Source organism: Euprymna scolopes, chromosome 2, assembly GCF_053919585.1.
Source record: "Euprymna scolopes isolate OS-2025 chromosome 2, ASM5391958v1, whole genome shotgun sequence".
Lineage (NCBI taxonomy): Eukaryota > Metazoa > Mollusca > Cephalopoda > Sepiida > Sepiolidae > Euprymna > Euprymna scolopes.
Window position 1 is genome coordinate 66,028,291 of NC_136483.1, and position 23,781 is coordinate 66,052,071.

The window sequence follows — 23,781 nt, forward strand, 5'->3', positions numbered from 1 at the left end:
CGCTTTAAGACATTTACTATAACACGTCTGTCGGTCACACCTCAGTGACCGGCTGATAGCGGTATACAGTGGAGAAATACTGTCAACAAATGGATGCAATGCATCAGAAACTTCAACAACACCCAGCGTTAGTCAACAGAAAAAGAACAATTTTCCTACACGATAATGCCCAACTGCACATTGCTAAACCAACCTTGCAAAAGTTGAATGAATCTTGCTATGAAACTGCCTCATCTGCCATACTCTCCAGACCTCTCATCTACCGACTACCATTTTTTCAAGCATCTTCATAACTTTCTGTGTAAGAAATGCTTTGAAAACCTAAGCAATATCAAAAAAGCCTTCAGTGACTTCATCACCACCAGAATGCAAGATTTTTATGTTATTGGCATAAATATACTTGTTTTGCATTGGCAAAAGTGTTAATTCTGATGGTGCTTATTTCGATCAATAATTTTTTGTTTGAGCAGAGATATGTTCATTTGAATTTAAAAGTTAAAAACCACAGGAACTTTGTCACCTGATAGACGAAAATGGCTGTGTTTTATGCTTCCATAAATGCAAAATGTGGTCTAATTGAAGGAAAATCATAAAATATATATTCAGTGTATCTTAATAGTATATGACTAAAACCTCTGCCTGGCTATATGTTTTAACCTGGCAATGCGAAGTATATACAGCTAGTGAGAAAATCAATCCAAGATGGTGGCATAGATAAGGTTCAAAAAATGTTTCAGATAAAATCAAGACAGTCACAGAAAAAGCATTCAGTTTTTAATACTAAAATTGATCAACTGTTTGTAAATAGAAAATGCTATTTTGAACAAAGATTGTTAAAACGAACATCAATTCTACATAAAAGGAACCGATGAAAAATACTTACAAACTTGATCCAAACATCCACATAGCGAGAATCATTCTTATATTTGTCATCGTCACAAAAAGCCTTCATGCAATTTGTCATTACTGATCGAAGATCTTTCTTGCCGCCTTTTGGATAATTCTCTTCCATCCAGGAAATATATCTTAAAATAAGAACAGAAAAAATTAAATGGTTGGCCGTTAAAGACAATGTAACTAGATCAGGTTCAAGTAAAAAAGTCAGTGCACTAGGATTAGCACTCTGGCTTAAAAAAAAAGAAAATCCTTGCACAACACCATCAGCATTCTCAAATAGGAGTGACTCAGGACATTAGCAATAAACTAATCCCTTCTCAAAGAGACAAACCTCTTAAAAGTAAACAAGACCATACGTCTGACACTAACAAAGTCAATATTGGATTGATTGCTGAGGACTTATCAAGCCTGGTCAGTATTTGTTCAGGATATGACAAGTTCTCTGGATGAAGCAGGACCAACCACTTCAGATTGAATGCCGAAATAAGTAACTACTAATCTCCCAACTGGTATAAACAAAAATAAGTTGGTTGAATCACTTAGAAAATCTTGTATTCATTTTTTTTTAACACATCCTACCATTAACTTTCCACTTCTTGCACATAAAATTTTATTACATACCAACTTTCCAAGTTATTTAATTTTTTATTTTTATGCTATTTATTTTTTCAAGATCTTGAATAAATTGCATTAACTGGACTTTTTGAAAACTAAAGAAATTTTCAATGGTATATCACAATTCCTTAAACACATACACCTATGATAAATGCTTAGTATTTTAACAAAAACAATATTTTCACTATAAAAGTGAGAAATGTGACAAAATAGTCTTAAATAGAAAAATATCCAACATGATGCACTGAAAATGGTTATAACTTCCTTCTTTTAAAACAAATTTAAAAGATTCTTTCTCAGGAAATGAAGGTATATATATATATATATATATATATATATATATATATATCAGATATAGGGTTTGTATTACTGTACAGATTTGAAAAAGTCGTCAAAAAACAAATATATAACAAATAAATGTTATCAAAAGCAAGTTACTTTTCTACCAAACTGGATATATTTTTCGTGTTTTTATTCAATGTAACATGTTTATTCAGCTCGAAAAACATACATTGTTTACCGATGTATTGGAAAATTCAAAATGGCACCAGACTCTCTCTTTAACATGGTAAGTTCGAGAAAAGCTGTTATAAATAATAAACTAGAAAAAATACTATTAAAAAACAACTGAATATATGTCAACCTATGTCATGGTAATATATATTGAGCGAGTTTCTAACAGTATTTTGTCTAGTTTCATATTTATAGCACCTTTTCCCAAACTTACCGTGTTAAAGAAAGAGTCGGGCGCAATTTTAAATCTTCCAATACATTGGTAAACCCAGTATGTTTTTCGAGCTGAATAAACATGTTACATTAAATAAAAACAATGAAAACATATCCAGTTTGGTAGAAAAGTAACTTATCTTGCTTTTGATAACATTTATTTGTTATATATCTGTTTTTTGACAACTTTTTCGAATCTATGTGTACAGTAATACAAACCCAAAATGAAAAATAAAATAAAATCATACTAACCTATACCAAACATCCAAGGGATCATCACCCGAATATGCTCGGAGTTCCTCTTCAAAATTACTACAAATAAAAATTTTTTAAAAATAAAAAATAAAAAAAAATGGGGAGAAATGTTACAATATAATATGTTATAATATAAAATTGTTGAAAATAACAATGGTAATCAAGACATTAAAAAATGAAAATATCGAAAAAAAGGTTATATTGTACGCGTATCCGTTTTGAACTGAAGATCTCCGAGAGAAAAAAAAAAAAAAATTCACTTAATTTGATAGAGTACTTTTTGGGGTTTTTTTTTTTACATTGGAAAAACACGTTTTTATGAGAGCGCGTTGAAGGCAGACAGCTTGAATTTTTTCTTAATTTTTATTTGGAGTTTAGAAACGTCACGGGAGATAACTCTAGTTAAAGCGCCGACACTCCCTCCCCATCTTTATCACTAGCTTTTCTTCCTAAAAATCGAACTTCTTGCTAGGTATCATAAATTGTTTTTTCGCTGTAAAACAAAAACTACTTGATGAAATTAAGTGAAATTTTTTTTCGGGGAACTTCATTCCATAACGGATACGTACAATTAAATTTTTTTTCGATATTTTCATTTTTTAATTTCTTGATTAAACTGTACAAGTACCAACATAATTATTGTAGAAATTTAAAAATTAAAATGAAACAATATTGAAACTGACGTAATAAAATTAAATTGAAACAATATTAGAAAACCGAATATGGTACTGGTCGCGATTAGAGTTCCCTGCCGAACACCCTAAAAAAACACTGACTTCTCCCTACGCATGCGCAAAGGACATGTTTTAGTTGCCATAGTAAATAAACGATCATGAATTTTTATCGACTTCGTTTTACTGTTTATGAATATTGAAATAAAAGACATTACTACACATTTATTAAAAAATATGTCACTTTTAATCACTTTTATCGACTTTTTTTTTACTGTTACCGTTTATGTGTCACTTTTATCGACTTTTCTTTTTTAAATAGCATTTTCTTTTTTAAGTGACACATAAACAGTAAAAAAAAAATAAGTCGATAAAAGTGAGATATTATGCAAATTCGCCTAAAAAAGTAGAATCTCATTTTATGGAATTAGCTAAGAGTGTTAATTTACAATAACACCTATGGCACCATTGGCACTTCTGCATGTCAGTAACATGAAGCGAATGCGTGTAATTTAGTTTCAAGAACCGCCGAGAGATGTCGTTTGTTAGCCAAAGAACCGGGGTCGATAACTATTGTTGTAATGAAAAAAAAAAAAGTTTCATTCAACACACAAAACTAAAAACACATAGAAATGAAAAAAGTTGGGAAATTATTTTAATATTAATTTTAAGAAAATGTTATTAAAAAAGAAAAGAAAAAGTCGATGAAAGTGAGACATAAACAGTAAAACGTAGTCATTTAAAAAAGAAAATGCTATTTAAAAAAGAAAAGAAAAAGTCGATAAAAGTGACACATAAACAGTAAAAAACAGTAAAAAAAAAAAAAGTCGATAAAAGTGATTAAAAGGGAGATATTATTAATAAATGTGTAGTAATGCCTTTTATTTCAATATTCATAAACAGTAAAACTAAGTCGATAAAAATTCATGATCGTTTAGTTACTATGGCAACTAAAACATGTCCTTTGCGCATGCGAAGGGAGAAGTCAGTGTTTTTTTAAGGTGTTCGGCAGGGAACTCTAATCGCGACCAGTACCCAGAATATTTTTCATTAATGATATTTCTTGAATACCCAGCGTCGTTTAACCCCTTAAAGAGGGGGGGGGGGAATGAAGATTTAATTTTTGTTTTATTCTTAATATGTTTAAACGGCCTTTATAAATAATATGAAAGAAATTTAAAAAAAAAAAACAAAAAAAAACCAAAACAATTAACATTTTAGCGTGGGGATCACTTTCCTATATAAATGTAACGTAAAATGAGCACTCACTTTTTGGTCCCCTAGCGTTTAACGGGACATGTCAACCCAGCATTTTTTTTTTAAGTTTGGTGGATCACTCTCTGCGTGAGTATCTTTTTTTACAATAATTACACCATTTTGAATAGCTAATCAAACGACATTCTTACAGGCGATGAACCGTCAACTATGTTCCCGTATATTCCCGATATTTTGGTTTATCTAAACTTTTTTTTTATATCTAGACTGCAAAAAGGCCCGACAAACTATAAAAATAATTTTAAAGGATTTTTGAAGGGTGGAAAGATGCTGCATGTTGCACCTTTACCAATTTTTGAAAATATATTTTTTAAAATGTTTTTGGAAATTATGTCTCGAAATCTGTCGACATTTTGGAAAAAGAACAAAAAGAAAAAAAAACATCTACCTATAAAGGCATAAGATTGTATTCGTTAAAATTACGGATCTCATACAAAATAAATAAAATACGCCCGAATTTATATTCAAGGTGAAATTAATAATAAATTATTCTAATGTATTGGCAGAAAGAACAATAACTAGAAAAACAAATAATTTGAAAGATAACCGTCCGTCACCGACGTATTTATTATGATCTTGATGTTTATTTTTACAATTTTTAAATAATTAATGTAAAAATGTTTAATGTTTCACATTTTAATTTTGTTATCTGAAAAATAGTAACTTTTTCTGATTAAGGAATAATTTTTAAATTTTAATTGAAATTTTTCAGCAACATCGTTAGAGCAGTAAAAATGTCGATTGGTTTCTGTCTGAACTGATTATATATAAAAAGACCAAAATAAACTTACTGTTTCATGGTCTGGATCTGAATAAGATGATCTCCTTGAGGTTGCAAAGCTGATACGAGCTGGGATACAGACCTGCCATTTTTCTTTGGCAAGACATTTTCTTTGCTAAGTTCCCATTCCATCATACTGCGTTAGTAGACGTCGAAAAACATGGAAGTTTGAAATTCGAGTGACGAAATCTGATTGGGCAATCGGATTCGGAATAGTGAAATTGTTGTTCAGTTGAAAATATCATTTATTTAGTTATTTTCGTATAAATTATTCTTAAATTCACGAATAAGCATATAAATTAACTTTTGTGGCAATCTTCAGAAATATTTAATTAAATTAATTTTTTTTACAATTTTAAAATATATTTGCAATAAAATAAAAAAATATATATTTGAAAATTACTTCGTTTGAATATGCGGCTAATGAAAAAGAGTAACAAGTCAAAAAGAAAATAAAGTCATCCGTTTGCGGAGGAAAAAGACAGCATTTTTGTTGCTGTGATACCAGTCCGTTTGAAACTGGAGTTCTTATCCAGAATTCAACCGTTTTTTTTTTTTAATACAGAAAATCTTTTTGGTGTACGTATCCATCACAGAATGGAATATTTGTTATATTTCAAAAATGATGTAAATTGATCAAGTAGTCTGATGATGTTTATGTTTTGTTTAGAGAGAAAATCATTTTTTAGTACGATTTTTAACGATTAATATATATATATATGTATTACATTATCATCATTACAAGACTGATTTTTAGGGACTGCCAAAATTCACCACAGAATTACCCCACCCTTTATGTAACACGATGTAACTTTATTATAAACTAATATTATCAGTATAACGGGTTTGTATTACTGTACGTACACATAGATTCGAAAAAGTTGTCAAAAAACAAATATATAACAAATAAATGTTATCACAGGCAAGATAAGTTACTTTTCTACCCAACTGGATATAATTTTCGTGTTTTTATTCAATGTAACATGTTTATTCAGCTCAAAAAACATGCAGTGTTTACTGATGTATTGGAAAATTCAAAATGGCGGCCGACTCTCTCTCTCTCTCTCTCTCTTAAACACGGTAAGTTCGGGAAAAGGTGTTATAAATAATAAAATAGACAAAATATTGTTAGAGATTCGCCCAATATATATTACCGTGACATAGGTTGACATATATTCGGTGGTTTTTTAATAGTATTTTGTCTAGTTTAATCTATGTGTACAGTAATACAAACCCCAGTATAACTTTTGTACCATTTAAAAGAAGGGTAAAATAAACCAGTAATAGTTTAAAAAAAAAAAAAAAGAATTTCCATCGAACGAAAATAATGAAATTGCGAGACGAAAATCGTGTTTACATAATTGGCGCTTTAAAATAACCTTCCCATGTAGTAGACATTCCGAACGTAAAAACATACCCGTATTTAATAAATCTAGCAAAAATCAACTAATGGCCAGATTTTCGTGAAATTTTCGATACTTATCCATTTTAGAATGAAATTACATATAAAATGCAGTTTCCGTAAAATATACGGGGGGGGGGGATATTTTTTTAGTACGTGTCCCCCCCTCCATATTTATTTTTTCGAAATTCGAACAAAATATATTTAAATCTATCGAAATTTCTATTGCAATGGAGCCAGTAGTTATGATTCCTCTGTGGGAATGTTAGTTCAGGTTTCCTTTTAGAAAGATCTATGTTCTACATGGTTGAACACGGCGTGAATGTTGTCACCCAATATGGCATATTTTAGGACCTCGTGGTCTCTGAAACAAATAGGAATAATTTTCCATAATCAAATATTATGCCGAACTCTGTAGAATATCCTCATTGGGTAAAATAAGTTCAGCAATTATGTTGTCTCTGTATTTAGAGAAATGTCCTTCGTTCACCCACTGCATGGTGTCCAATGAAGTTAAAATTCTGGCACTCTATAACGGAGCACCGCTGTGTGAGTCCTTTACTGTTCCGTATTCATGTCAGACTGAAAAATAACGCACATGTAATACAAATTGGTGCATTCAAATTGAACCACTCAAAGACCGTCGCACAAATCATGTTAGGCGGGCAAACAAAATGGTGTTGGTTATGGGATTTCTCACATATTATTATGTTTTTTTTTTAAAATAGCGTTTTTTCGAATTAATATATACTATAATCAGTTGAATTGCCAAGAAAAAGAAACTTCGTAAACATTAATTAATTTTTAAAAGACTAAAACGATTAAAATTCCATTATTTCAAAATGTTCCGTTACAACATAGATTTTTAATTAATTGTGTTGAAAACTTTTTTAAATATTAAGTTTTAATATAAACATGACTCTTGTCAGCTATTTTATCGCCAGATTAAAACCAATTTGAAAATATTATTGCACAAATATTAAGCATTTTGTAGCCCCCCCCCACTCATATTTTGTTTGTCTCTTTTTACCGAACAAAATATGGAACCCCATACGTAACCAAATGAATATTCAGTAAAACCGTATTTCATATTTAATATACAAATGTTTATAATATTATTAATCGTTAAACTGTGTAAATCTTAAAACCTAACAAAATTTTAACAAAGATTAATTATTAATTGCAGTTTGAAGAAGATAAACAAAGGTTTTAAAAAATCATTACGTCGCTTCTGCTTTTCCATAGTTCATATAGTTAATACAAATCTGACGTCACATGTGGTCCATTTTTCACAATCGTTTGGCAGACCCTACTGATTTTGAACTCAATAGTTCGAGTTGAGTTGTCTCCCTTTTATTTATTAAATACGGCAGATCAAAACAATGTTTCGTCTACTCAGAAATTTGGTTTTCGGTTACCGAATCACAAAATTACAGCGTGAATGGGTTGCAAGAAAAAAAATCTGTGTAGCCATTAAAAATGTTTTTTGTTTTTTTTTGCTAAATATTATTATATAAAGAAGTATTTCGAGTTAAAATCTATTGAGAAATATACATTTTGTATTGAGAAATATACACTTGTAATATGTAAACATTAGCATGGTTATTCAATGGACGCCGGATGGCCATTCTTTAACGGTACTTGTTTAGTTGGTACTCATGCACCTCTTGATCCGTGCTGAAATAATAATGTTATTATTTAAAAAGCCATTCCTAATATGAGGAGGGGAGGCTGTTTTGTACCTATTCTGTACTTTAACCTTACAATTGAATAAAAAAACATATAAAACTTTAATTAAACTTGGAAATACGATTTAAAAAATAGCGCGGATCAGTAAGTGCATTAGCACCATTTGGTTTAATCAAAACATGAAAAATGAAAATATTGAAAATAAATTATATTGTATGTACTCGTTATGGAAAAAAGTTATCATACAAAAAACTCACTTAATTTGATCAAGTATTTTTTTTTTGTTTACTAATGTTTAGATATTTAAAGTGTGGATAAATTTTCACATTAGGTTCAACTCCACAATTTTCTTTAAAATGACGACTTCTCAAGGTTTTCGACTATGCTGAATAAGAAAATCTCCTTTAATTTTTGCAGAAACAAGTAGTTTTTGAGATATAAAGACTTGTATTATGCACTATAATTCACTGGTCGCCATGTTCGTACGCACGCACGATAAACAAACTTCTCTGTGACCGACACTGCCGCCTAGCGGAAACAAATCCATTTTTTTTTCCACATCCGAGAAATTAGTAATGTGAATGCGTGTAAAACAAAACAATTATGACTTTTTCACTTCTTTGAGTAATTTTATGTTAAGAACGGCTTTTAAACAGCCCCCCCCAATACCCATGTTAAGAACGGCTTTCGGAATAGACACGCCCTAACCTTCCATGTTAAGAACGGCTTTTGAAATAAACACCCCGAACCTCCCCATGCTAAGAACGGCTTTTGAATAAACATCCCATTTCTTGGGCAGTGGATGAAAAAATATTTGCTCCAAATTTAGCTGTGATATTCGTTGTCAGCATACCCACCCACAAATACTATAAAAAAATTGGGCTGGGGTGGCAGTATCGATTGCAGGTAAGTAGATTTGATCATTACATGTGCATACAAACATGGTGGCCAGTGAATTACACTGCATAATACAGGTTTTTATATCTCGAAAACTACTTGTCTTTGCAAAATTTAAATGAGATTTTCTTATTCAGCATAGTTGAAAACCTCTAAAAGTCATCATTTTAAAGAAAATTGTAGAGTTGGACCTAATGTAAAAATTTACCAAAGTGTGTATTTCTTAACAGATTTTATCACAAAAAGATTTCTCGTATAATATTTAACCGCAATAAAAAAAAAAAAATTTAATGCCTACACAATTTTTCTCTTGCAATCCCATTCATGCCATATTTATTGATTTTTCCCTGAATTTCTTAGTTTAAAAAAATGCACTTGATCAATTTATGTGATTTGTGGAATATGACTTTTTGTTCCATGACCGGTACGTACATCATGAAGATGTTTTGGGATTTTGGTAAATGTGTCGAATAGTCGGTTCTAATTGGGGTTGCCAGATTAATAAATATTTGAAATCAAATCTTTCAGAAAATAAGTCCAAATTGATAATTGTAGCCAAGTTTTCACAAACAAAAAAGCCAAATTGAAAAAACAAAGAGTGTGTGCATAAATATATAAACATTTATATATTTTTCACGTCATTATTGTTATTTTTAGGTATGTTTGTGCAGAATAGTGATGTTTTAAACCAATGCATTTCATATACAAAATGTTTCTTACTTTAATCTTTCATTTATTTCTATATATAGTATGATTCTTGCAAAATGTACAGTTCACCTCACTTGCACTAAGAAAAATCGATTTTACTAAATAGCGGTATCTTAGTTAATATTTTTAACGAGAGGATTGTTTTAAGTATTCTATTTAAAAGTGTTATTTAATAAACTTTAAACAACAATTATATTGATAATATATTTAATTTAAATTATTTGGAATTATTATTTCCAACATCGATCTTTTTAAAAACATTTTAGAGTTATTTGCCCCTAGAAACTTTTAACATAAAAAAAAAACTCTCACCAAATAAAATAATTTGGTAATCTCAATAAGTTTCTAGCTGGAAAAAATAATTCTGTATAGATAGAAAAATGTTTGGCTTTTATTGAATTTTTAAATATTCAACCAAAAAAAGAACACTTACAAAAAAAACTGAAAAGATTTCATTTGTTTGTTTTTATCATTCTTTAAACGGCTATACAGAAATCGGTAAATATTTACGATGTCATTTAACACCTAAAAAAATTAAGATCTACCGCCCCCCTCTAAATTCCACAATGTACACTTTTTTTTCTTCTTTCACGTTAATCTCATCGATTACAAACTTAACTTTCTAATTAAAGAAAGGTAAATTTTTACGACGTGACCCAGCGTCGTTTAACCCGTAGAAAAATGAAGATCTACATTTTTTTAGCCGAATACATTTAAACAGCCTTTATAAAAAATATGAAAGGAGAAATTTTTAAAAAATTAACATTTTAGAGTGGGGATCACTTTTCTATATAAATTTAACATAAAATCAGCACCCACTTTTTGGCCACCAAGCGTTTAATAAAACTTGTCACCTAGCATTTTTTCAAGTTTTGCGATGGGGGCAGGAGGGCAAAACATAACAAATACAATTTGTTTTTTGGGGGTTTTTTTTGGTGTGGCGAAGGGGAATTACATTTGAAACATAAAATAACAATAAATTTAATTAATTTTTATGAGACCTTCACCTAACATTTTCATAAACAAATCAAACCCCAATATATGACAAATTCAATTGGGGGGAGGGTTACATTAGAAACATAAAATGACGAAAAATTTCATTTAATTGTTTTTGGAATTAATTTTTGGTAGCTCTTCATTTTTCTTAGGGGTTAAACAATGCTGGGTTACGTCATAAAAAATTACTACAGAATCTTTGACAACTTTGAATTCAAACTTAAGTTTGAATTCAAAGCACACACTTTTAAAAACAAAAAGACTCCCCCCTAAAAAAAACAAATTGAAAAAGTCCCCCCCCCTAAAAAGAAAGAAAATCGAAAATTTCCTTTATTTAAAAAAAAAAAAAAAAAAAAAAACGCACATGTTAATGTTTATAAAGGTTATTTTTTTAAGTTGACAAAATTGTGAATTTTCTTAGGATAGTGAGCAAAACAATTCCCAAGTTACCTTGTTACCTTCATTTGCGTTGCAGGTTCAAGCCTGCCTACTTGGCTAATTTTTTTTTTTTTTTCTGCTATCACACAGGCATTCGCCGCTATTTTTTTTTTTAAATAAAAGTTGTAATGATCTATTTTTAATTATTCTTTTTTTAGGGGCGGGGAAAGGTCTTTCCAGTGCTCAGTATCTGGAGAAACGTTTCTTCTCTTTTCATTCCTTCTGCTGAAATATCTGGTGGAAAGGGTATCAGATACTTCTTTTTGGGGGCGATTACATTTACATGTTTTTATCCTTTCTTTTATTTTTGAAATTGTTGTGGGTGTATCCACATTGCTCATGATGAAAATGATTAGTATGGCAGGTGTGTTCCAAAGGGAACTTCATGTCAATCCAGGCAACGCCGGGTACGCATACTAGTATATTTATATATTAAAGAGTTTTGCTCCCAAATATTTGTGTCTTTTTTATTAAGATTTTTTCCAAAAAAAGTAAAATCCGGAACTAATTCTATTGCTAACCCTAACAACAACTTACAAAGCAGCATGGATATGTACCTACTTGGAACCACAATCTTTACAATAATGGCTCTTTCAACTTTTGTAAATGATGTATATGACAACCAGTTCATGCAGAATAAAGAAATGACGGTCTCACAACTTTGCGAAAAGCTGTCTGACAATTATGAAATGCTTCAATTGCTTGCCAAGCGTTGGTTAATAGCTTATTCTAAGATATGAAATCTGTAATTTACCATGCAGATTGCAATGCAATTTGTAGTCCGTTGATGGATTGAGATGGTCATGTAAAAAAGATAAATATCATCGGTCAATATGGACAAACTCCTTTTTGGGAAAAGCAAACTTCATTGAAGACAATTCTTATAATAATTTACATGTGGACTATGGACCATCCACAGAAGACTATTTCAAAAAAGATTGGAGTGAGAAAGAAAAGATTCATAGATTGGTGCAACTATTTTAGACATGCCACCGATTTATCGAAACAACCCCAATTAAATTGTGAGGTATAACTTTAGACGGATACCCAAAAGAAGTCGAAATTGATGAAAGTAAGTCTTTTCATTGAAAATTACACCAAACAACCGTCAAATCCAACCATTGGGTTTTTGGAGCTGTTGAGAAAGTGTCTGGGCTATGTCATCTCATGGAGGTTCTGAACCAAAAGGCAGAAACTCTACTACCAATCATCTGAGAATGGATTTTACCAGGCACTAGAGTTGTAATGTACATAGGTACACAGGGGACGATAACAGGGGGAACACCGGAAAACGGGCGGGGCAGAAAGAGACAGCATGTAGATACTTGCGGTGGGCTCTCGGCTGAATAAAGTCTTAAAACAAACTCGGCGTTTGCGTTCTCAGTGAGAAACACCACATGGCGACGAGGATGAGATCATTTCTCATAAAGGGGAAAGTTATTTAAACTTTTTCTCCGAAAAACATCGCGTTTAGTAGAAATTAAATAGCGACATATTTCTACCTGCACACACGCATTTTAAAAACATGACGTCTTATGGTAAAATCAACGAATTCTCGCCGAGTGGAGGTGATTGGGACATATACTCAGAAAGATTGGAGTATTATTTCGAGGCTAACGGAATACAAGATCCAGGAAAGAAAAAGGCCGTCCTTCTTTCTGTTTGTGGTGGTGAAACATTTTCTCTGCTGAAGGATCTCATTACGCCGCACAGCTTAAGAGACAAAAGTTATGAAGAACTCTCACTCTCGTTAAAAGAGCACTGCAACCCAACACCGTCCGTAATTGTTGAGTGATTCAACTTTTACATGTGCCGCCAACAACCAGGTCAGTCCATTTCGGATTTTATTGCTCATTTAAAAAAATTTACAAAGTTTTGTGAATTTGGAAATACGATAGAAGAGATGTTGAGAGATTTGCTCGTCGTTGGATTGATGGATGACCGAATCCGTCGGCGACTGCTTTCCGAGAGGAAACTAACATTTCCTTATGTCCGACAGATAGCTCTTGCCATGGAAAGTGCAGACAGGAATGTTAGTGACAGGGCAGCCTGTTCAACGTCCAATTTTACAATACAGACGAAAGTCAACCAGGTTGAACGACATACTCTACTACGGAGACAAAAACAAAGACCATGTTTCCGATGTAACGGAAAACATTACCCCGACTCCTGTCGTTTCAAAGAGGCAACGTGTAATTTTTGTCACAAAACCAGTCACATTTCGCCAGCCTGTTTGACCCGGAAGTACAACGACAGAGCTGGAAATCGTAAAACCTACAAGGTCACCAGTGAAGAACCAGTAGACGAAGATACAGGCAGCGACTGCGCCTCAGTGCATAGGCTGTTTAACCTGCCAGCAAATAGCAAAACCGAGCCCCTGATGGTGTTGGTGGGCATAATTGGCCGCAATGTCGAGATGGAGATTGACACCGGAGCTGCTGTTTCATTGATCAGCCGTAATGCATTTGAAAAACTATGGTGTGAACCTGATAAGCCGGTATTTAAGCCTATGTCACAGAAACTAGCAACCTACACGGGAGAAAGTATCACGCCGTATGGTATGTGTCAAGTGTCGGTAGACTATGATGGCCGAGAGTTTTGTCTGCCATTAGTGATTGTTCCTGGTTCTGGCCCTGCACTTCTTGGTAGAAACTGGTTACGAGTAGTGCAACTCAGCTGGAAATGCATCCATCAGCTGAAAGCAGTAAATGCTACACCTGCAATTGAAGACATTATGGCAAAATACCCCAATGTTTTCAAGGATGAATTGGGCGCACTGAAGGGTTTCACAGCAAAACTTAGTGTTGACCCGAAAACAAAGCCCATATTCTGCAAGGCTCGACACTTGCCCTTTGCATTGCGTGAAAAGGTTGACAAGGAGCTGGATTGACTAGAGTCTCTGGGTATTATCGAACCAGTACAATACTCAGAATGGGCTGCCCCTATAGTAGCAGTTGTCAAAACTGACCAAACAATACGGTTGTGTGGAGATTATAAAACTACAATAAACAAATGTTCAAATCTCGACCAGTACCCTATCCCCAGGATTGATGATTTGTATTCAAAATTGGTGCAGGGAAAGAAATTCACCAAGCTTGACTTGAGATCAGCGTTCCTGCAGGTTCCGTTAGAGGAAAACTCAAAGCAGCACCTTACAATCAATACACCACGGGGTCTCTACAGGTTCAACCGCCTCAGTTTTGGAGTAAAATCAGCTCCTGGTATCTATCAACGCTGTATGGACAATTTTTTGGCAAATGAACCACATGTCGTATGCTATCAGGACGACATACTAATTACAAGATCATCAGATGCAGAACACTTGAGCACCCTTGACCGAGTGTTAGGGAAACTCTCAGAATTTGGTCTTCACGTTCGTCTGGACAAATGCAAATTCATGGCACCCTCCGTAACCTACTTAGGTCATTGGGTTGACTCCGAAGGCCTTCACCCTACAGCAGAAAAGATCTGTGCCATCCGGGATGCACCAGCCCCACGCAATGTGACCGAACTTAAGGCTTTCTTGGGCTTATTCCAGTTCTACGCTAGGTACGTCCCCAACGTCGCAGATAAGTTATCTACTGCGGAAAGGTGTCTCTTAGACGTGGGGCACCCCCCAATTAACAGCTTTTCAGCGAGCCAAAGATGCATTGCAGACCACAAATGTCCTGGTTCACTATGACCCGAAGAAGGAACTGGTGCTGACCTGTGACGCCAGTCAATATGGTGTCGGAGCTGTTTTGTCGCACATTTTTGCCGACGGTTCAGAGAAACCTGTTGCTTTTGCTTCGAGAACAATGTTACCGGCTGAGAAAAATTATAGTCAGTTGGACAAGGAGGGACTGAGTATTATCTTTGGGCTAAAAAGTTTCATCACTACTTATTTGGACGTGCATTCCGTATCATTACGGATCATAAGCCACTTATCAGCCTCTTTAGCCCAGCAAAGCCAACATTGGACACCCTGCCACCAAGAATAATACGTTGGTCATTGTTGATGAGTGCTTACGATTACACGATAGAATATAGGCCTGGTTCACACATCGTCACTGCCGACGCAATGAGTCGTCTTCCCCTGCAGGAAGCGTTAGATGTCCCAACACCAGGCTGCATTATACATCTCATGGATCACCTGGACAATTCCACCGTTGACTCGACTGACATTTGTGCTCATACACGCGAAGACCCCATCCTCTCTAAGGTTGTTCAAGCCACACAACATGGAGGGTGCAATCTCCCACATGATGCTCCGTATATTTACCATTTCACGCTCGTAAAAACGAACTAAGTGTTGAAAGGGGGTGCCTGCTGTGGGGTTCACGAGTGGTAATTCCCCACCATCTCAGGCAGAGAGTGTTGGACGAGCTTCACCAATGCCACCCTGGCATAGTCGAGATGAAGGCCCTCGCCCGGACCTATGTTTGGTGGCTTGGGATAGATGCTGACATCGAAAAAAAGGTGAACAACTGTTACCCTTGTCAGTGCTCCAGAAGCCTACCTGCTAAGGCACCACTACACCCCTGGGAATGGCCAGCTGAACCTTGGCAGCGGGTTCACGTTGATTATGCCGATTACAATGGCCAATACCTGCTTGTCATTACGGATGCACACTCAAAATGGGTTGATGTCTATACCACAAGTGCAGCTACTTCAGCCACTACAATTGAAAGGTTGAGGTGCTGTTTTGCTACTCATGGTCTCCTGCACATTGTTGTCAGTAATAATGGCCCATGCTTCACCAGTTCAGAATTTGCAGAGTTCATGAAACGGAATGGTATCAGACACAAATTTGTCAGTCCACATATCAGGCATCAAATGGTCTAGCCGAACGCTCAGTTGGGCTGGTTAAAAACGGTATTAAAAAAATGTCGGGAGGAACTCTGGAAACAAAGATATCCTGTTTTCTGCTGACATACCGGACAACGCCTCACACAACAACGGGATCTACCCCGGCAGAGTTGTTGATGAAGCGAAGATTGCGCACCAATCTGGATCGTATGAAGCCCGCCACCTCAAGTGTTGTATATAACAACCAAGAATGTCAAAAGTTTCACCATGACAAATCTGCCCAGATGCGTTCATTTGATGAAGACCAAGCAGTATTTGCATAGAACTTTGGTTCCGGATCCATGTGGTTGGCTGGTCACATTCTGGAAAGAGTATCTCCTTTATCCTTTCTAATCAGATTGCAGGATGGCCAGTTGGTTCGTCGTCATCAGGATCACATCAGGTCTCGCCATTGTATCACCAAGCCAGCACCTCAATCCCCAAGTGAAAACAATCCAGAACGCATTTTCACGGAACTAAACATGCCTCCAGATATGGCAACAGAAAATAACACACATCCACAGACTCCATTGACACATGAGAATTCGCCCGATTATGAGCAGCCAGATAGAGAAATGAGTGAGCATACCCCACTAGCCCTGAGCATACCCCACTAGCCCTGCCACGACGATTGGGCCGTACAATAAGACCACCGAATCGTTTTAGTCTGGATTGACTAAAGATTGAACAATTACCTTTTATTTTTTCTTAACTTTAAAAAAAAAAAAAAAAAGGGAGGGGGGGATTTCAATGGTCACATACTGAGGCAGAATAATCCTCGACCACAAAAGGGTCACAAGGGCAGTCTACCCTGACCTTTTTCCATGATAAATGGACCTTTCTTTTTTAGGGGGAGATGTAATGTACGTAGGTACACAGGGGACGATAACAGGGGGAACACCGGAAAACGGGCGGGGCAGAAAGAGACAGCATGTAGATACTTGCGGTGGGCTCTCGGCTGAATAAAGTCTTAAAACAAACTTGGCGTTTGCGTTCTCAGTGAGAAACACCACAAGAGTATTGAGTGATGGGTGGCGGACCTATGCAGGTATATGACAGATTGACTTTGGCGTATACACGCATGACATCATTGTGCATGAGAAGAACTTTGTAGGTTCTAATGATCCCACCGTGAACACTCACGTGGATGAGAGCCAAAAGAAAACTGTTGGCAATTCAGGACATCAAAATGCTTATTTTCTTCGTACTTGGGTGAATTTATGTTTAGAGACAGAATTGAGCCAAATAAATTTGGCAAAATGCTTTGTTGCATAGTATCTATTTATTCAATGTTGTAAAAAAAAACAAAAAAAAAAAACTGGGGGATTGTAAAGTAAGAAAAAAAGGGTAGAAAAATCAAATATACAATAAATGTTACTTTTATACCCACTTCGTCTATTTTTGTGTTTTTAAGTCGTTTTAAGCGCTCGTTATTTCATATTAAATATTCACTTTTTTTACAAGCCCTACAGATTCAAAATGGTGACAACTGCCCCCCCCCCACAAAACACACACCTCATTTTCAGATTGGTGACATGGTTCTTTAAGTTTTTATTTTATAATTTTTTTTTTTTTTTTTGGCACACATTCCTTTTTTGGTAGGAGGGGTATTTAATTTTGGCACTTGTGCATTTTAACATTCCAAAGCAAATTGATTTTTTTTTTTTTGCACAACAGGATTCTTCAGGAAGAAGAGGAATGGGATAAGCCGTCATCTTGAAGGGCTCATAAAAACAATGAATATTTAATATGAAATAAAGAGCATTTAAAATTACTTAAAAACACACAAAAAAAAAATTAGCAATATGGGTACATTTGCTACATAGGGTTTGCAGGTGATATGAGAAAAATAAGACATTAAAAATGTTTATTATCTTAAATATTATTACACGAGGAGTCATTTTATGTAAAAAGTTCATTTATTTTACTTATCGAAACTCGAGAAATGTACAATTAAAATGTGTAAACATTCAATTAGCAAAAATGGTATTTCGTTGACCAAAAAGCAGCCTTGACAACAACTTGTATTCTTACTTATGTAGAATAAATGCAACAACAAAAAACAAAAAAACATGAAAATAAGTCAAACAACTTTTAAACGATTTTTATTTCAAATTAATTTTTTTTTTCTTTACTTTAAATGACAAATAATTTAATCAACTTTTAAACAACTTTTATTTTTAAGTAAAATTTAGATTTAATTTAAAATGAAAAATATTTTATGTAGAATAAATGCACGTGATGCAACAAAGGTTTTCGCCAAATTCATTTGTGCCACTTTTTCTCTCTACATAAATTCAAAAAGATACAAACTAAACAGATTCACCAAAGTCCCGTCGATAAACTAGATCTTGGTTTTTGATCGCAAGGTCAAGGCTGCTTTTTGGTCAATGGATGGCAAGGCAACAGGCAGCCATGTTGATTTTTTGCTTATTGAATGATTAAATTGTGCGTTTTCTGAATTTCGATGGGTAAAATAAATTAACTTTTTATGCAAAATGACTCCTCATGTAATAATGTTTAAGATAAGAAACTTTGGTGCTGCTGTTTTAGAGGCGGATTATCTAAGAGACATAACTCCCACAGACTAAGACAAAAAAAAAACATGTTTTGAAATAAATAATTTGGGACGCTAAATAATCACTTGAACAATGAAACAATTTTAAGTAAACAAAAAGATCTCCTCTCCATAAGAGAATGAAAATAATGATACATGAATACTATATCTGAACAATACTATCTTAACAAATTAAACATGAAACAATGTTAAATAACAAAATAATGAAGTTGTTAATTAACATACACAAAACCGATAGTAATTTCTAGGACTAATTTCATTCAGCACTTATTTTTTTTAAATTTTCGGTTTGTATTACTGTACACATAGATTCGAAAAAGTTGTCAAAAAACAAATACATAACAAATAAATGTTATCAAAGGCCAGATAAGTTACTTTTCTACCAAACTGGATATATTTTTCGTGTTTTTATTCAATGTAACATGTTTATTCAGCTCGAAAAGCATACAGTGTTTACCGATGTATTGGAACATTCAAGATGGCGTCTGATTCTTTCTTTAACACGGTAAGTTTGGGAAAAGGTGTTATATAAAAAACAGAATAAAATACTGTTAAAAACTCGCTCAATATATGTTACCGTGACATAGGTTGACATATAGTCGGCGGGTTTTTAATAGTATTTTGTATAGTTTATTATTTATAACACCTTTTCCCAAACTTACGGTGTTAAAGAGGGTGTGAGACGCCATCTTGAATTTTCGAATACATCGGTAAACACTGTATGTTTTTCGAGCTGAATAAATATGTTACATTGAATAAAAACACAAAAAATATATCCAGTTTGGCAGAAAAGTAACTTATCTTGCCTTTGATAACATTTATTTGTTATATATTTGTTTTTTGACAACTTTTTCAAATCCATGTGTAAACCCAAAATTTTATTTAAGTACATTTCCATATAAACATGATAATAAAAACTATTGTTTTTCAATTTTATATATTTTCTTGTAAATCAAATCATTTTTTTTTATTAAATTAAAAAAAATCTTTATAAAAAAAAAGACAATGCCAAACGTTTACATACTTAAAACTAGGCAAACGTTTGTTGACGCTGTTTTACAATTTGTCACTTTGCAGAGGGAGATAACTCTCGCTAACTAAGAGATTGGTTCATTTTTTTTCATCTGATAATTTAGGACGCAATATTTTTTTTTAAATCAAAACATTAAAAAAAAGAAAGCTGCGACGATTTTTTTTTTTTTTTAATGTTCATAACATTAATAATACAAAATGGAGTCCTTACACGACTATTAAGAGAAAACCAACGAAGCGACGATATTTTCATTAGATGAAAACATTTAAAAAAAGAAGTTTGGCAACTTTTTTTTTTCTTAATTAAAAAGTAAGTGTTATGGTAAGGATTTAAGAAATTAGTCTTTAACCTTTAAAAACTGCCAAGAATGAAACTTTAATAAAACAAGGATAAAACTTTTAAAGCTGTGGCAACTTTTTGTTTTTTTCTTTTTACTGTAAAATTTTTTTATAATATTAATAATACTAACATGCAGTTTGTGTATGTTACAAAAAATGAAAATGCTACGATAGTTGTAAGCTGCGCCAACTTTTTTCTACATTTTTTACGACTTATGAGATTAAATGCGACGATAGGGAATTATATATATATATTTTTTCAAACAAAACTTTTTAATAAAACAAAGATGAAAATATGAAAAAGTCTGTGGCAGCTATAATATTAATATTTCTTAACATAAGTAATAAATCGCAGTTTTCGTTTTATAAAAAGTGTGATACCTCTACAAGTATCGCTGCATTTTCATTTTTATAAGGTTAAAAAACTACATGTTAGCGTTATCAATATTATAAGCTTTGTTACAGTAAAAAAGAAAAAAAAAATTGTTGCAGCTTTAAAAGTTTCATCCTTGTTTATTAAAGAGTTTCATTTTTGGTATTTTTTTCAGGTTAAAGACTACATTTTGTATTATTAATTTTGTCAATTTTGTGACATCAAAAAAATTTTGTCGCAGCTTCCTTTTTTTAATGTTTTGATTAAATAATAAATATCGCGTCCTAAATTATGAGATGAAAAAAATGAACGAATCTCTTAGTAAACGAGAGTTGTCTCCCTTTGCAGAGTGACAAATTCTAAAACAGCACCCGTTTATCATTGTTTAACGTTTACCTACTTAAAAGTCATTGTCATTGGCTAATCAAAAACAACTTGTTCATTATTGGCTATTCGAAAGATCAAGAACTTTTTAACCATCTCAGCAAAAATAACTTTCTTAGTGACACTCAATATGGTTTCTGTTCTGCTAGATCTACAGCAGATGTGCTTACAGTTATATCTCATAGGATGAGCAAATCTCTCGATGGAGGCAACCTTTCTCGGGCAATTGCTCTTGACATATCTAAGGCCTTTGATAGGGTATGGCATAAAGGTTTACTTCACAAGATCTCTAGCTATGGTGTAGCTGGAAATGTCTTCTCAATTATTAAATCATTTCTTTCTGATAGGTTCATAAGAGTAGTAGTTGAAGGGCAAAAACCAGAAGCTCACAGTATTAATGCCGGTGTCCCTCAGGGGTCCATCCTGGGCCCAACTCTTTTCTTGATCTACATTAATGATCTTCCAAATCACATCCTTTCATCATTTATAGACATCTATGCTGACGACACTACCATTTATGGTACCACATCTAAGACAGTAAACGACCAAGTTCTCTCCGATTCTCTCTCCTCTGATCTTGAGCACGTGGTACAATGGGGTAAGGAGTGGCTGGTTACTTTTAATGCATCTAAAACCAAGCTTCCCTCTTTAAATAATCAACATTCTGATCCACATCTGGCATCAACTGAAATGAATGGCTCTCGTCTTCAGGAGGCCTCAAGTTTTGACAAGCTTCTGGGCTTCACCATTACTCCTGATCTTAAATGGAACATGTACATCAAATCTGTTGCCAAGGCCGCTGGAAAAATGGTGGGATCTTTCTATCGATCCAGTAGATATCTCACTGCTGATGCAATTCTCTATCTATATAAGAGCCAGGTACGTCCAAGGATGGAATACTGTTGCCACATCTGGGCAGGAGCTGCTAGAAAGGACTTGTCCTGCCTTGATAGAGTTCAAAATAGACTTCGTAGCCTCGTAGGAGATGTCCTTTTCTCTTCCCTGCAATCTCTATCTCAGAGAAGAAATGTTGCAAGTTTGTCTCTGATGTATCGTTATTTTCATGGAAAGTGTTCAACTGAGCTTCAGTCTATGGTCCCCCCCCCCTTGCCAAACTTTCACAAGAAACACTCGTCTAGTTGAAAACACTATCAATAATTCCCCCCACTCTTTATCTGTGCTTAAACCTAAACGTAGATTCCATGAAAAAAGCTTCTTTCTTAGAACTGCACGCCTGTGGAATTATCTTCCATTTTCCTGCTTTCCGGCTGACTACAATATGGTTGTCTTCAAGTCTAACATAAATAGGTTCTTGATGAGCCGTTCCATATAAGTTAACAAATTTACCAAATTTTCATTACTAATGATTATTGTATTGTTCAATTTCTACTGTACACTCTTTAACCCTTATCCTTGAGTGGCCTCTTGGCCTTGATAATGTGGTGATGCCTGTGTAAAAAATAAAAAAAAAATTGACTAGTTGAATTTTTTTTTTATTATTAAGTACATTTCCAATGTTTTTTTCTAAATAAAATTACTTTTTATTAAGTTTTAAAAAATCATGTAAAAAAGTTTATTTTTTAAGCAGGGAAATATTTATCATTTGCTAATCGGAAACAGCTTGTTCATTGTTGACTAAGTGAAAGATCAACAACTTTTTAATTAGCTACTTGAATTTCATATTTTGTCGCTATCGGCTACATAACTAGCGTCCCAAATTATTTATTTCAAAATATGTTTTTTTGTCTTAGTCAATGGAAGTAATCTCCCTTAGATAATTCGCCTCTAAAAAGTGCCACATTTTTAATGCCTTATTTTTCTCATATAACCCACCACTTTTATTTAGCAACATTACCAAAGTAATTTTTATTGCTGATGGTAACATTTATTTATTGGATATTTGATTTTTCTCTTAGTTATTCCTTGGGGATTCTTCACACTTCCCAAAAATTCCTTTAATTTTCAATAAATTCACATAAATGTAAATTTAATATATGTTATTATTTTGTTTACTATTTTTAGTGTTGTGTTATTTTTTTTTTTTTTTTTTTTCATTTTCAGTGATTTTGTTTTATGCAGGTACGCATGGAAAAGATAAAATAATTAACAGTTAGTGTTTTATGAATTTTCTTATTCTTTAAAAATTCTCCCGCTATGGTTGCCATAAGCAAAACAACGTACATGCTTGCTGTCAGAAAGCATGATGTTATTACTAGGGCTGGGACAACAGTATATTCTTTTCATTGTTTTAACTCTCGAGTGTGTATCCATTGATACTGTATATGCTTTTATATAGAGTGATGTGGTTCTCGGTTGATTAACCGTGTCAGATACACACTCAAGAGTCAAAACAATGAAACGAATATTCTGTTGTCATAGCCCTAGTTATTACATAGGGAAAAGACTAATGTGATGGTGGAAGGAACTACTAATTAACAAAATATTTTGATTAAAAACAATAACATTGTTGCCAAAAAAATAAGTTTGTTATATTTCGTTAAAGAAACTTCCATATTTTTTTTTCCAACTAATAATTAAAAAATGCAAATATTTGGGAGTTAACCTCTTCAATTTAATCCAGAGTAAGCATCTTCAGTATAGCCATTTTTTCTCTATATAGCGTTAATAAAGAAAATGTTCAATGTTCAAAAAAAGGTCAATTTGTTGGGGTTTTTTTTCGCCTTTCACATTCACCTTAATTTGATGACATAAGTTTCCAAATATTCTAAAAATAAATAAAATTATAAAATTGTTGCTGACAAATAGTCTTGCCATTAGCAAAACAATGCATGCACAGGCGTTGTTTGATTTGCCATCGGAAAGCATAATGTTACATACAAACTATTTGTTGGCGACAATTTTACATGTGATATTCATTCAGAAGGCCTAAAAACTTAT

The 23,781-nt window shown here is 33.4% G+C and overlaps 1 protein-coding gene across 1 annotated transcript in view; it reads right to left on the minus strand.

Annotated features, from left to right (window-relative positions):
* The window catches only part of LOC145291834 (mitotic checkpoint serine/threonine-protein kinase BUB1-like), an 85,918-nt gene extending 80,489 nt beyond the window's left edge, over positions 1-5,429 (minus strand). The window contains exons 1-3 of the mRNA XM_080137721.1: positions 5,231-5,429; positions 2,491-2,550; positions 884-1,025 (exon numbers count right to left, since the gene is read on the minus strand). Coding sequence (XP_079993847.1) covers positions 884-1,025; positions 2,491-2,550; positions 5,231-5,355 — 327 coding nt within the window. The 5' untranslated portion in view covers positions 5,356-5,429. The remainder of the gene's footprint in view (positions 1-883; positions 1,026-2,490; positions 2,551-5,230) is intronic.
* Between the last annotated feature and the right edge of the window lie 18,352 nt (positions 5,430-23,781).